This window comes from Hoplias malabaricus, unplaced genomic scaffold, assembly GCF_029633855.1.
Source record: "Hoplias malabaricus isolate fHopMal1 unplaced genomic scaffold, fHopMal1.hap1 scaffold_530, whole genome shotgun sequence".
Lineage (NCBI taxonomy): Eukaryota > Metazoa > Chordata > Actinopteri > Characiformes > Erythrinidae > Hoplias > Hoplias malabaricus.
The window spans coordinates 1-15895 of record NW_027101195.1 but is presented as its reverse complement, the minus strand read 5'-3'; the positions used below and the strand labels follow the sequence as shown (position 1 = coordinate 15895).

The window sequence follows — 15895 nt, the reverse complement described above, 5'->3', positions numbered from 1 at the left end:
AAGGCATGGCTCCAAACTTTACTTTCACACAAACAGTAGCTGTCTCCAACTCTGCACTGTTAACAAAACCCATGCTGCCACTCTGCCGCCATCCACTGGATGGTGAGGACAAGCACAGCTTCTCTTGGCACTGCCTCTAACACAGCATCAGTGGACAGCCCAATGCTCCGGAGGAGATTGTGGAACGCCCAGCTTCACACAATTTGCTACATGAGGCCGTCGCTGTGTTGTGTGATAAAGGGAGGGAAGAGAACATTCCGCAACCATAATCAAGGCCAACATCAGTCCGGCACTCTCCTGAACGTAGAGCTGAAGCTCACTAACCCCTGGTTTCCTTTCATTAAACATTTGCAAAAATGCATTAAACATTAATAATTGTTGAGAATCTGAAGTTGAATTCATTTTAACTGAGTTCCAATTGTCACCATGAGACCCAATGAATCTGGTTCTGATTCTGATCCCTGGCACAAATCTTTGCCACTCAATTTTTCACATTATTTTGAAATCCATTGAACATTTGAGCTGCTGTTAAACACTGTCCATTTTCCATAAAACCAGAGCAAATAGAAAAGTGTCATAAAAGCTTAAGATTAAACCTTGGCAGCCCGACTTGCAGTGAAATTTTGGAAGGTTCTTGTCTCTCTTTTAAAACGGTGTGTTTTGGAGATACGAGTTTTTGTTCCAATGCTCTACTTTACACGGAGCGGACCCTGGAGACTCTGGTGAGGAGCATTAAGTAGATGTTCCACAGAAGTGGAGTAAAATACAGACGTTAACAGGTGCAGGTCTTTGGCAGGTGTTTACAGCTTATTAAACGATCAGAAGGAAATCCGTTCTATTGTGTAGAGAACCGGGTTTGGGAAGAAAAAAGGGAGGGATGACGATTAAGGAAAAAGAAGAAAAGCAGAGGAAATGCAGCAGAAGTGAGGGAGAGATGTGAATGAAAGGTGGATGTGGACCAGGTCGTGCCAGTGCAGCTTTATGAGGATGAGCGCTTGCTCGTGTAGACGACGCGAGGGTCCGCGGGGGCCTGTCTGCTGCAGTTTGTTTTCTTTAATAAAGCTACATCACCCCAGCTGAGCTCCTGCAACGAGGTCAAATGTAGAAATGACCTCAGAGCTTCAGTTTTGTCTTGGGTTTGAGTCAGGAACAGGAATGTGAGGATATTAGGTTGTTATAACACATTAATGACATGTTATTACAATGTTTTATTCCGTATACTTTGCGTATCTCTTCATTCCTGGTTCCTGAGGCCGACCAATGCTTGGCTGTTTGTAACTATATTCCAGTCGACATTTGTTCCATGCTTTATGAGTCTATTCAATGTAGAACTGAGCTCTAAAGGTGTCTCCATCGGTGCTTAGATAATTTATCAAGCAATTGAAGAAATAAATACAACCCATGTTGACTCCTAACTATTTTCTTACTACTTTCCTGAGGTTGGACTCAGATAGTGAAAGTATGTTTCTATCACTTTGTATGTGATGATTTTCTGACGGTTTCCACTCACGCCCTACAGGAGGCGCTATCAGTGGTGAGCGAAGACCAGTCTCTGTTTGAGCCTCCCTACGCCGCCGCCGCCCCCCTGCCCAAGACGGACATGACAGCGTCTAGTGCGCAGGACTACGGACAGCAGCACAAGATCAACCCCATCCCCCCGCAGCAGGAGTGGATCAACCAGCCGGTCCGGGTCAACGTGAAACGAGAATACGACCACCTTAACGGAGCAAGGTACGCCACACGGGGTGGAGGTGGAGCCCATACTGAACTCAGTCTTCAGCAAAATATAAACACTAGAGGGTCATAAAGCCCCACAGCCCTTGGCCAAAGGCTACATTCCAAAGGCTACATTCACACAGCAGGTAAAAGTGTCCCAAATCTGACTTTTCTCTTCAGCTGTGTTCACACTATCTGTTTAAAGCGACCTGTATCTGACATCAGTGTGAACAGACCATGCTCCTACACTGAGCCACATGTGCAAAATGATGATACTTCAGGCTCTGACCAGAAGGAAGTATATTATATATAGAATATAAAGGTGTGAACAGATGTTTTTTTCATCCTAAGCGCAGATTTCCAGAGTCTCTCACAAGCACAAAGTCTCCAAAGAGGACTAGACGAGCGCTGAGAAAATGAGTTTAATATTTCCACGATCCACATTTATACAGCTTCATACCGAACAATAGAAATCTGATAAAACTAAAAAGATGTGTTTTATAAAAACACTTAATACAATTTCAATGAGCTTTAAATGAGTGAAACCGCACTGCCACAGATCGGATATGGATCGGATCTCAGTACCACACACGACAGTGGCCTAAATCTGATTTTAAAATGTCTGGGTCACATCTGACAAAACAGATCATATTTGGGGCACTTTTACCTGCTGTGAATGTGGCTAAAGCGGGAGATAATTATAACAGGTAAAAATTACATAAACAAATATAAACAAACAGACGGAGTGCCATCTATAATCCATAACCAACCCTCCAACATCAATACCTGACCTTACTAATGTTTATGTGGCTGTCTGCAATCAAATACTTACAGAAATGTTCCAAAAGACACTACATCTGAAGGGAAAAGTCAGTGGATCAACTGCTGAGTCCTGGAATGAGCAGGAAATCAGAAGCGTTTGGCCAAAGTACCCTAACATTCATTTCGTTTTCTTGCTCCTTTCCCAGAGAGTCGCCTGTGGACTGCAGTGTGGGGAAATGCAATAAGCTGGTGAGCAGCTCTGACACATCACAGATGGGCTACGGGGGCTACATTGAACACATCACAGATGGGCTACGGGGGCTACATTGACGAGAAGAATGGTCCACCGCCCAACATGACCACCAACGAGAGAAGAGTGATTGTACCTGCAGGTGCGTAGAGGTTCTGGACTTTGTATCTGCTGCGAGGTTTGCAGGAAAACAACCCTGAACCCTGGGCTAAAGTAATGCAGCTTACAGTTGAGGGGAAAGAGGCTCTGAGGTTACAGCATGAATCAGCATCCTCTGCTTCTGTCTGATAAACACTTACGTCTAGTTGTGTGGCCAGCTTGGCTACGTCCCCAATGTAAGACCGTAGAGTGTTGGCACTTTTCCACCTCATGGTCCCTAGTCGACTCGACTTGACTTTTATTTTCCACCAGGTGAATCAGGTCCTGGTTCTGGAAGCGGGTTCTTGTTTAGTGGCTGTTCTCTCGTGGTTCAGAGCGAGTCGAGTAGGGACTAAACCGTGGCGTGTAAACCTTGCAGAGCTCTGATCGTCCAGAGAGAGTCGTCACTCTACGCCACGCAACGCAGACGACCAGCACTAACTCTCCATCAGTAAAATCTCCAGCTGCAGCAGAGATCACGTTTGTTTTTATCCGACTCACGACGGCAGCTCGTAAAATGATGCCGTGGTCTTTTGACCAATACACACCACAGGATGCTGCCGTCATAACACTGACAAAGCTAAGAGGTTGTGGTTTATGGCAGCTTTTCTGTGTTTTTAATATTCTTCATTTCAATATCGAAATTAAATAGTCTGATCTAAAGTTAACTAAATACAAGGCAGTGCTCGCCTCCAAAACTATCGGTGTTTCTGTAATGGGCGTACATCTGAGCTAGGCTTCTCCCTCTCGACTTGGTGGCACAGTGCGACTGAGGCCAGAACAAGTGGGTGGATTTGTTGATAAAAAAAAAAGAGGAGAATGTTTCAGAACTTTTTTGGAAAGAAAATCTCTACAGTCACGGAACCACAGGAGCAGCGGTGTTTACTTGATAATTCCAGTTAACTGCGCTGTGGTTTATAGAAGGATGATGATGATAAGAATGTCTGATATGTCTTGTCCGGTTTTGGCTTTTCTTGTAAGAGAATGAAAACACAACCTTTCTCTCAAAGAGCTTCGGGTGCTGGTTAAACTCTGTATCCTCCTCCCTCTGTCGGAGCGCTTCAGTTCATTGTCAAATCACTGTTCATTGTTTTACTGAGCTGCATGTGTTTGATTAATATTTTACCTGAAAGTGTGAAGGTTCTGGACGTGTTGTTGATCATTATGACTGTTTTTCACCCTGTTCCAGACCCATCCTTGTGGTCCCCTGACCATGTCCGACAGTGGCTGGACTGGGCCGTCAAAGAGTATGGCCTCCTGGAGATAGACACGGCCATGTTCCAGAACACGGATGGGAAGGAACTGTGCAAGATGAGCAAAGAGGACTTCCTGAGACTTACGAGTGTCTACAACGCCGATGTCCTGCTCTCACATCTCAATTACCTCAGGGAAAGTAAGTGTGAGTCTTGTCCTACGTCGTTAAGGCAGTCTGCAAGCCAAGTACTGCTGATGTCCATTTTCCTGTCTTAAGGTGTGCTATTCTTGAGTGTGTTTCTCAGCTGTTGGACGTAGAGCCAGAATTGTTTACTTTGGTGAATGAGGTCATTTGGATGTTGTGGTTTGTCGTCGTCTGAGACACTGCGGATATGTTTGAATTGCTCGTTAAGATCAGCATAGATTTTAGGACGTCGTGACGTGAGAAATAATATGCTAGCCCAATGGCTAAAGAAGCAGGCTTGGGATTAAAAGGTCAGCCCAGAACAGCCCTGTCTCATCCCTCAACATCCACAGCTAAATTGCACTTGAGTGAAGCATGTGTTCATTGCCACGGATGGGTTTATTTAGACACTTTAAAAGATGTTGTGGATTCTTGGGCGATTATAGAGAGTTAAAACATGCTTTATAATACATAATATACACCATATATCACCTTTATAAACATTGTAAAAACAGAATTCATAGGAAATATTACCACCACCTCTACATTTATCCATAACCAAGCAGTACTCTGTGTCATAAAGCCCCTGTTCTCCTTCCACTCCATTTCTAATGGTTTTCAGCTCAGGAAGTGACTGTTCCTGGCTCCTCTTTTCCCCATAACTCCTCGGGATGGCCACGTTTTGCTTGGCAGAGCTGCCGCGACCGTGAAGAATTTCGATAACCATCCCGTCCAAAGCATCTCCCCTTCCTCCTGAGCGCCCTCAGCCAGGGGCTGGCCGAGCAGAGGCCCAGGTGCATGGCCCCAGGAGCTGGCCCAGCGAGGCACGGGAAAGCTTATCCCTAATTTACAAGGCAGCCCCGTCCCATTTCTTTTCCAGAGGCTTCTCTTACAATATAGTACTGCCTGTTTTGGCAAGACGTCCTCGGGCGAGTCTGAAAAACCCAGGCTTGTCTCGTCCAATCCACCAGTGCCATCTATAAGCAACACATCTCAGAGACCCACTGCATCTGGACCGCATCGAGGAGCGCTGATTACTCGCCCTGGGGCTACAGTCCTGAATAAAATAGCACCACTGCACCGTGAAGAGAGTTCTTACTGTTCGTAACTCTTGCACAGGCCACAAGTCAGTACAAAAATACGGGACAGAAGACAGTAGGCGAGCACTGAAGCAAAAGGCAAGGCAGTAGATAGAGTGGAGCGTGTGTATTTACTGGACACATTCATATTGGGCAGAGCTGAGGATGCAAACAATGTTGCAAAAAAACAAACAGGATTTGTATAGTGTACTGTATACAGACTTGGACAGGGACACAGTGAAGACAGGCAGGTGCTGGAGTTATAGGTTCCCCATGCTCTGCATTGTGTAAGTACAGTAGCCTCCGAAACACAGACAGGAAGCCCAGAGTAAAACACTCAAGGTGGTTTTCTACATATTTCACTAAAATACTTTCCAGAACACATACATTCATTCATTCATTCATTTCTTGTCTGTAACCCTTATCCAGTTCAGGGCCGCAGTGGGTCCAGAGCCTACCTGGAATCATTGGGCACAAGGCAGGAACACACACTGGAGGGGGTGCCAGTCCTTCACAGGGCAACACACACACATTTACTCACACACTCACAATCCACCTACCAACGTGTGTTCTTTGGACTGTGGGAGGAAACCAGAGCACCCGGAGGAAACCCACGCAGACACAGAGAGAACACACCACACTCCTCACAGACAGTCACCCGGAGTGGGAATCGAACCCACAAAGTCCAGGCCCCTGGAGCTGTGCCACTGCGACACTACCTGCTGCGCCACCATGCCTCAAACGTGGAGCAAGCACCAAGCAGAGACCAACGCAGAAGTGTGAACACTCACAGTGACGTAGGGCACTTGTGCAGGCCACGGTGCAGACGCTGAGTCAGTGTTCAGAACAGAGAGGTTGTGTTAGAGAAGAGGGCTAAGGGCTGAAAGGTCGTTGGTTTGATTCCCACGCGCCTCAGGAAAATCGGGGTCTCTGGGTGTGTGTTCACAGCCTCTAGTGCACTAGGGTGTGTGTGTGTGTGTGTGTGTGTTCACTGCCACAGATGGGATAAATGCAGAAGGCCCATATATAGGAGCTCTTAAAGTAACCGTAACACACCTACCACACAAAACTAACTCAGAATGTAGAAGTGTTAGGAACATGTGGAGTTCTCTCTGCGCTGTGCTGTGTTTTGGAGATCTTATTGAGGGTAGATTTAGTAAAGTCATGGAGAAATGTCTCTAGTTGCAGGGTTGCGGTTTGGTTGTAGGAGAAAAATGTAGGAGAAATGTGATGTGTTAGAGGAGGCAGAGGCATCAGGGCTGTGGCTGGAGTCGATGTGCTTTTGTGTTTCCATAGTTCTCTTTGGTGCCCTGTGCCAAATTATTTATAGAGTTTTGTTATTTTAATAAATAATACGATACAGAGCCCACTTCGCCTGTTGGTAAACACCGGCCCTGGGTGTGCCACAAACACTCGGAAAGGTCAAGCCCCGCTGCGGTCAGCTCCGGGACGGGGCGAAGGGAGCAGCTGGCTCGTCCAAACATTGTGACAGCAGCTCGGCTCAGAGGCGGGCGGGGTCCCGGAGCTTAGAAGCGGCCGAAATATAAAAACAGAGAAGGGCTGATGGACTCGGCCGTGTGAGGTAATGGGAACTTTATTCCGTGGGTGTCAACGGTTTTCAGCATCCAGCCCAGCCTTTACAGAGCGGAGAAAATAACGGTGGCTTTGTGCGCTTCAGGACAGAACCCAGCCTTCTCCTCCTTCATCTGCTTTTTCAGGAGAGCTGGAGCTTTCAGAGTTTTCATTAGGGACGCTTGCCGCAGGACTGAAGCCTGGGCTTAAGCGCGAGGGCACTGAGGATCTGCCCCCATCTGACCACTCTCCCTTTGATTTTAGCCTCTGTGTGTTTTGGAAGCCGAAGAAATGGTCTGAAATCCTCCTCTAGGCGATCTGAATAGCCTTGGCCCCGGTCCCAAGCAAAAGAATCGAATAATAATAAAAGGAGATGCTCCCATCCCTCTCTCTCTTTCTCTCTTTCTGTCTCTCTCTCCCTCTCTCTCTTTCTCTCTCTCTCTCTCTCTCCCTCTCTCTCTCTCCCTCTCTCTCTTTCTCTCTCTCCCTCTCTCTCTTTCTGTCTCTCTCTCCCTCTCTCTCTTTCTCTCTCTCTCTCTCCCTCTCTCTCTCTCTCTTTCTCCCTCTCTCTCACACTTTCTCTTCCTCTCTCTCTCACTCTCTCTCACTCTCCCTCTCTCGCTCTTTCTCTCTTTCTCTCTCTCACTCTCCCTCTCTCTCCCTCTCTCTCTTTCTCTCTCTCTCTCTCCCTCTCTCTCTCTCTCTTTCTCCCTCTCTCTCACACTTTCTCTTCCTCTCTCTCTCACTCTCTCTCACTCTCCCTCTCTCGCTCTTTCTCTCTTTCTCTCTCTCACTCTCCCTCTCTCTCGCTCTCTCTCTTTCTCTCTCTCACTCTCCCTCTCTCTCGCTCTTTCTCTCTCTCACTCTCTCTCACGCTCTTTCTCTCTTTCACTCTTTCTCCCTCTCTCCCACTTTCTCTCTCTCTCTCCCCCTCTCTCTTTCTCTTTCTCCCTCTCTCTCACTCTTTCTCTCCCTCTCTCACTCTCCCTCTCTCTCGCTCTTTCTCTCTCTCATTCTCTCTCTCTCTCTCTTTCTCCCTCTCTCCCCCTCTCTCTCTTTCTCTCCCTCCCTCTCTCCCCCTCTTTCTCTCTCTCACTCTCTTTCTCCCTCTCTCTCTTTCTCCCTCTCTCTCTCACTCTTTCTCTCTCTCGCTCTTTCTCTTTCTCTCTCACTCTCTCTCTCTTTCTCCCTCTCACTCTTTCTCTCCCTCTCTCTCTCCCCCTCTCTCTCTCGATCTCTCTCTTTCTCTCTCTCACTCTTTCTCCCTCTCCCTCTCTCACTCTCCCTCTCTCTCTCTCGCTCTTTCTCTCTTTCTCTCTCTCTCTCCCTCTCTCTCTCCCTCTCTCTCTCACTCTCTCTCTTTCTCCCTCTCTCCCCCTCTCTCACTCTTTCTCTCCCTCCCTCTCACCCCCTCTCTCTCTCACACTCTCTCTCAGGGGCTTTAGCTTTGTCTACAAACTGCAGGCCTAGGGAACAATTGTTTGTGTTGACCCTTTAAAGGGTTTATTCTTTTAAAGTCACTCTTCTAGGTCTTTTTCTGAATTTGTTTATATTCAAATTGCGATCTAAGAATGTGTAGAAGAAATACGTGGAACAAGCCAATGACTGCGAAAGACTGTGTTTCTCACCTGTCACCTTTCCCCCTCACTCTGAGGAAACACATCAGTCCACAATAGAAACTGCTGCAGTGTCCAACAATAAAAGCAGTTAATAAACAATCATTCTGAGTGTATTAGCACATTTATGTGTGTATCTGGGGCCCACCAACCCACACACTGTGAAACAAGACCCTTACTCAGTCAGTTTTCTGTGCGCTGAAAGTCAGAAAACAGGATAAAACGAGTCGTTCTGATCCTGCTCCGATTCTGACGTCACGTGTAGATACTTTAGAGTTGCCCCGCCCACTCACAGCACTTGTTTATATGAGAGCACAAAGACGAGGTTAAACTCAGCAAAACAGACACAACGAGCGCGGAGAAATAAGAGCACTGAGTAAAAACGGAGAAGAAAGAGAACAGAGTGAAAACGGCTAAAAGCCAGAGCTTCTGCTCCTCGCTCCTCACTGCTGTGCGCTCGGGGTCGGGGTGAACAGCGAGCGGCTCATGATCTGGTCACGTGTGTTTCATTAAGACCCAGAACTGTGTTAAAGGGGGATCATTTGTGTGAAAAAGGTAACAGCAAAGAGTAAGTGTGAGTACAAACGTAAGGCAGCTGTTAGATAGAAAATTTGTGTTGGTTTGGGCTTGAGCGTTTTGATATGGGATGCTTGATATTATCTCACCGTGTGTGTGTGTGTGTGTGTGTGTGTATACTTGTACTGGCTAGGGTGTGGCTGACAAAGCCCCTGAGGCTGCAGATATGAAACCTAAGTTGATCTTTTTTCCTCTCGAAACACAAACAATCACACAATCATACACAAGTCCTGAGGCTTTCCAGAAAACTTGAATCCCCCCCCTCACACACACACACACACAAACACCGAAGCTGCTACAGTCTGTGAGGTGTCCCCCAAGCTGTCTGTCTCTGGATCTGACGGCGCTGCGTAATCATGTCATACACATCTGTGTACATGGTGTGTGTTTGGTTGTGTTTACTCAGACTCTGATTAACATTCCAGTGTGTCATTAGGCTTATACACAGAGGACCACCCCTCCACCACTCCACCCAACACCCCCACCACAGGCCACACCACTAGATTGTAGAAGCCGAGCTGACCAATACACACTAATACACACACACATATATAGACACACATTAAATGATTAATTTGCATATTATTATATATTTGAGAAGTATCAGGATGATTCAAAGTGAATAAAAAATTATTACATATAAAACATATACAAATAAAAGGATGGTCTGTTATTTTACAATCACTGAACTCCTGTCCACTAGTGGCGCTGTTTCCCTAAATCCACTTGTAGTGTTCACTTGTAATGTACCTGAAGAAATGCTACAGTAACAGTGCTGTAAACCGCAGTGTGTATAATACACAGGAGAACACCCTGCTGTTTTTAATCTTACAATTAAATTTATGGTTTGGGTTTGGCCAAGACAGTGTGTACTAAAGATAGACCATGTGTGTATACATCTGTCTTGGGCAAACTATATTTAGTACACATTATACACATCCTGGAACAGCTCTTTTGATCAAATGCATATGAATTCACAGTGAGACCAGGCTGCTGTCAGAGCTGTAGATAATATACAACACCATCTTAAATGCATTTGTTAAATGTTATAAATACAGTGTTCATAGGAAGAGTCTCTGATTGGACGCTGAGCCACTGTTTATTTATGTAATACGACCTTTCTTGTAGTGGTTTTTTGGAGTGTGACGCATTTCTGAGTCCCAGGCTGTGCTCAGATCTCAGAAATCTAACATCATACAGAAAACCCTCACTGTGATGATACCCTCAGTTTTTAAGTCTGATTTCATCAATAATAATGGACTCTTCTATAAAAAGAAACGGCTATATCCCCCTCTCCTTCTGGAGAAAAGAATGTAATGAAGCTTTAGGGAACACAACTGGACTCTAACACCACTGCTGTACCTTTAAAGATACACTACACTGTCTGTAGCTTCAGTGACAGTGATGGACCTGTACATCACAATTTTTCTGAGAGTGTATTGTGTAAAAATGTATCAATGTCATTCCCCTGGGATCCCTGACTCTTACAGAAAACTGGCTTAAGTTTGACATCCGCATTCAGGTCTAAATAAGCGTTCAGAAATACACAGAACAGTAGAGAATGTTTTAATTTATGCGCATGCGAAAAGCACATCTGAATATGGGCTCCAAAGCTGGGCCTGGAAATCTGGATCTGATGGAGAGCAGATTGAATCTCGCATGAAAATGAAAAGCCGCATGCTGCGTGTACTGGACGTGGCGAGGGCCTGCCGCTGCATTATCCCTGCTTTGCCTTCGGTCACTTATCCAGATTTTTGTACGCGATCGCCGCCCACTCGCCAATGTGCTTTCAATTTGGCCGCAATTTGAGAATTTGTTTAAATTACAGCCGAGAGGAGGGGGTCAGCAGCGCACTTCTGGCATTGTCTCGGCTCCCGAGGAGCCAGCTATGAGACGAGTGTGTGATAGAGGCAGAAGATGTACAAGTTTGTGTGTGTGTGTGTGTGTGTGTGTGTGTGACTACCTTAACATTACTATGTTAGGGTGGCATTCATATGGGCAAGAAGTGTATGAAAGCTAATAGCTAAAAGCCACAATTTGAGGCAAAATGTAAAGGTAATTAAACAGGTAACGAACTCCAGCTTCTGTAACCTCATTGCTCACTAGCAGCTCAACAAGGCATCTCAGAATTTCACACATCATTCACTTCCATTTTTTTTTTACTCCCTGTTCTCTCGTGGTTCAGAGCGAGTTGAGTAGGGACTAAACCGTGGCGTGTAAACCTTGCAGAGCGCTGATTGTCCAGAGAGAGTCGTCACTCTACGCCATGCAACGCAGACGACCAGCACCAACTCTCCATCTGTAAAATCTCCAGCTGCAGCAGAGATCACGTTTGTTTTTATCCGACTCACGACGGCAGCTCGTAAAATGACGCCGTGGTCTTTTGAAGAGGTTCAAACGCTCCTTGGATCGGTGGCCGACGAAAGAATCCAGCGAGAGCTGGACTCTGCAACAAGGAAGGAACAAACTCTACTGATCTGTCTGAACTGATGACGGAGCTGTGTTCAGTCCCAAACAACAACAACACGCCGATACACCATGAGTAAACACCGCTTAACATTGTTGTGGTTTCCAAAGCCCACTGTCCCCATTACAGACAGGGTTTAGAGACGACACTCAATACATTTCAGAGGGGAGCTGTGGGACCAGGAACCAAGAAGTGAGTAGGACAAAGCAGAACTGAGGAGAGTAGATACCAAGAGGTATATTTGGTGTATAGATTTTGCCCTTAAGGGGGCAATTCTTTCTGCCCCGTATGATCTGTGTGTGTGTGTGTGTGTGTGTGCATATAGGAAGATGGTGCATTAGAGTCACACACACTTTTGGAGCATTCTTAGTTGCAAAATCTTGGGAAAAGTTGACACAGACCCAGTGAGAGACACTAAGGCCCTATTTAGTTTACACAGACTATAAACATATGGGTTGATTATTCTCTCTCTCTCTCTCTCTCTCTAGTTGTTATTGATCCCCCCTCAACTCTCAATGGGTTAATGCTGAAGCTATGAGGATCAGAGCCTTTCTCTATAAACTGTGTGGCGCTTGAGGGTGTGTGTTTGCATTAATCTGTGGATATGGGTCAACGTGTGTGTGTGTGTGTGTGGTATTTACACTCACTGTCCACTGATTACACAGGAGCACGCTGTAGTCCTACAGTTACAGTCTGTGGTCCATCTGTTGCTCTGCATACTTTATTACCCCCCTCTCCCCCTGTTCCTCAGCGCTCAGGACCCCCACAGAGCAGGTGTGATGTGGTGGTGGATCATTCTCAGCGCTGCAGTGACACTGACGTGGTGGTGGTGTGTTAGTGTGTGTTGTGCTGGTGTAGAGTGGATCAGACACAGCAGTGCTGCTGGAGTTTTTAAACCCCTCAGTGTCTGGACTGAGAACAGTACACCGACCAAAAACATCCACTACAAAAGTTTTACCTGCTCTGGTGGGGGGTTTTGATCACTGAGGAACAGTGGGCTGCAGTACAGGCTCTCTCTCTCTCTCTCCTATGTTCCTGTGTTGGGGGGGTTTATTTTTCTTTGGGGGTCTGCAGTGTGTGATTGCCGTGTGAGGAGTTAACCCCATACAATATCAGCCCTGTTCTGTGGCCCCAGCATTGCAGTGCTGGGGGTGAGGGGCCCACAAGGTTAAAATATGTGTGCAGCAGCCCCTCATCCACCATAACACACACACACACACACACACAGAGAGAGAGAGAGAGAGAGAGAGAGAAAGAGAGACAGATAGAGGGAAAGTGAGAGAGAGACAGACAGAGGGAACGTGAGAGAGAGAGACAGAGAGAAAGAGGGAAAGTGAGAGAGAGACAGACAGAGGGAACGTGAGAGAGAGAGACAGAGAGAAAGAGGGAAAGAGAGAGAAATACAGAGAGAAAGAGAGAGAGAGAAATACAGAGAGACAGAAAGAAAGAGGGAGAGAGAGAAATACAGAGAGAGAGAGAGGGAATTTTACATTTAACCTAGGGCTGTGGATCATTTAAAAAAATAACTACTTTGGTGTGATTAATTGTAATTAATCACATTGTTCTTTCTTAAGAATATAGCTTTTAATAATTAATATTTAAATGTAAAAGAAAAGAAACAATTACAGATCAACACAATGGAGTTATATTTACATTATTATTGTGTTTTGATTTAAAAATGTAATCATACAAATAAAGTTGGAATGCTGGTACCTCCTTGTGTCTTTGGGAGGGAGATACATGTGTTGTGTGTGATATTTATGACAAACTGGAAAATTTGTATTTACTTTACTATATTACCTCAGTGTATTTTAGATGATTTTTTGAATTTGAATCTCTTAATTTGCTGAGTGAATGTTTCAGGGAGAGAATATCAAAGACAGAAGTGAGCTCAGGCTCAAACAATAAAGACAGAAGTGAGCTCAGGCTCAAACAATAAACACATCCATGTTCCAGGTTCACTCATTTTTAAGAGATTAATAGAGGGATGAAGTAAAGTACAAAATGAAATTGGAGCTGTGTGTGTGTGTGTGTGTGTGTGTGTTTGAGAGCAAATGTAATCTCCCTTCTGATCACAGCTTACATCGCAGTAGAACTGAATTCAGTTGTGAGGATTATGGGCGACATTTGGTAACACATTAATTCATGTGAAACAAATAAAAACATGTAAATTCCTTACTATTCCCTACTAATTAAAACTAATTTTCCTCTTGTTGCAGGTAGCTCATCACTATCATACAACACACCATCTCACACCGACCAGTCTCCACGCCTGGCTGCCAAAGAAGGTAGGAGTGTGTGACACTTTATGGCATACAATTTTAAACATTAGATATTCCAGCTTTTACCTGCTGTGTCTGTAGCATGTGATCAGTTCCCAAACACGTTTCTCATCCTCATAACTTACTTTCTCAAAAGAAACTTGTTGTAATGTGAGTGGCTGGCTGCCAGATCCAAGTGTAGCGTGAACCAATGGAAACTGAGTTAATAAAAGAGAGCCTCAATATTTTATAAATAATGTGTTCTAATATAGAAACAAAGTAAATACTTGTGAAAGGTGTTTCTTGTGAACTGTGATTATGCATCATCCTGAGCTTTGGATTTGGACCTGCAACTACCTGCACTGTGCGCCACAAACATTAATGGCATTCTCTCTTTTTTCATATATTTTCTTTTTCTCTCTTCTCCTTTCTGTTTTTGAAATATCACACCAGTCACACTTTTTAAAATGGCTCCACACTGAACCTGGTTTGGATGGTCTTTTATACAGGGATCCAGCAGGTGCTCCCGGTCAGTGCTGATTGTGGTAATTAGTGCTGGGGAGTCTGGGAATTGGAGTTCTGAGTGTTGGTGATCCCTTCTCTCCTAGTGCATCGCCTAGGCCCCCTACTAGTGTCCTGTGGCATCACCTGGACCCTTACACTTATTGTGCTGAAATATCTTTCTCAAATTTGTGCCAAATTCATAACTAAGTATTTTATTTTCATTACCCAGAGTCCAACACCATACGTCAGTACTTTTTGTGATCTCTGGGTCTAGGGTTGAATCAGCAGGGGTCACTCTCTGTGAGCAGTTTGGTGTGTTCTCCCTGTATCTGTGTGGGTTTCTTCTGGGTACTCCATGAATACATGTCTGTAGGGTCATTTGTTGTGGGATAGTATTCACAGGTGAGAGTGTGTGAGAGACAGAGTGTGAACCTGTTTGCACCTAATATTTCTGGGTCAGTTCCGAACCCACCATGACCCTGAACAGGATGAAGTGGTTACAGAAGCTGAATGAATGAATGTTTGAATGAACATGTCCTTTCAGTGCAAGCCAAGTGTGTGATATGAAGTCATATTGAGGATGGAAATTTAAGGAATATTTATCTAATAAATCTAAACATTTATGACAGGAAATGGGCAGCAACTGGAAACCTTGCATTACAAAAAAAAAAGAAAATACATGCATTACCTTCAAAATATTTGCAGAAATTATATACAATTATCAGGTTATTTTATCTTATTAGTTCTCTCTCGCATCTTTCTCTCTCTCTCTCTCTCTCTCTCTCTCTCTCTCTCTCTCTCTCTCGGCAGGTGTTGTCTTTGTTCAGTGTAAATAGAGAAGCGTGGCTTTTGTGCCAGTCATTCAGCATCCACCTGAAAGCGGAGGGCCTTTCAGAGCACAACCAATTAGCAACACAAAAGCCACGTGCCTTAGAGAGAGAGAGAGAGAGAGAGAGAGAGAGAGAGAGAGAGAGAGAGAGAAATGAAACAGGTGTCAAACACCATCATACAGAGGAGAGGGCGAGAGAGAGAGAGAGAGAGGCAGAGAGACAGAGAGAGAAAGAGAGAGACAGAGGAGAGGGTGAGAGAGAGAGAAAGAGAGAGGCAGAGAGAGAGAGAGAGGAGAGGGTGAGAGAAAGAGAGAGAGAGACACAGAGAGAGAGAGAGAGAGAGAGAGGAGAGGGTGAGAGAAAGAGAGAGATAGACACAGAGAGAGAGAGAGAGAGACAGACAGAGAGAGAGAATAAGCTGAATGTGAATGGTTTGCATTTGAGTGGATTTGAACATTGGGGAGTCTAGGCCACATACAGAATTAAGCGAGGGACAGATACTCGTTTGAGTAATTGGTGTGTGTGTGTGTGTATTGGTTAATGTTTGTTTTAGACTGAGCATTTGTATTTGTGTATATTTGTGTAGGGTTATATTCATTACTCTGGCTCTTGTTGTGCTTTACGAGCTCCCTGACTTTGTGTTGTCTCTTTGGCACATTCTCACATAGCTGTCTTTTCTTACTTCTACACACACCTGAAGTGTTTAAGACATAGCTTTTTGGACTAGTGCTGCTGACTGTGGATTT

The 15895-nt window shown here is 45.1% G+C and overlaps 1 protein-coding gene across 1 annotated transcript; it reads left to right on the top strand.

Annotated features, from left to right (window-relative positions):
• Nucleotides 1-1519: 1519 nt before the first annotated feature.
• Nucleotides 1520-13842, top strand: LOC136685316 (retroviral integration site protein Fli-1 homolog; the record flags this gene model as incomplete). Its single annotated transcript, XM_066659343.1, has 5 exons — nt 1520-1731; nt 2685-2744; nt 2779-2870; nt 4056-4259; nt 13774-13842. Coding segments are annotated over exons 1-5 (556 nt in total), but the record flags the coding sequence as incomplete, so codon positions are not given.
• Between the last annotated feature and the right edge of the window lie 2053 nt (nt 13843-15895).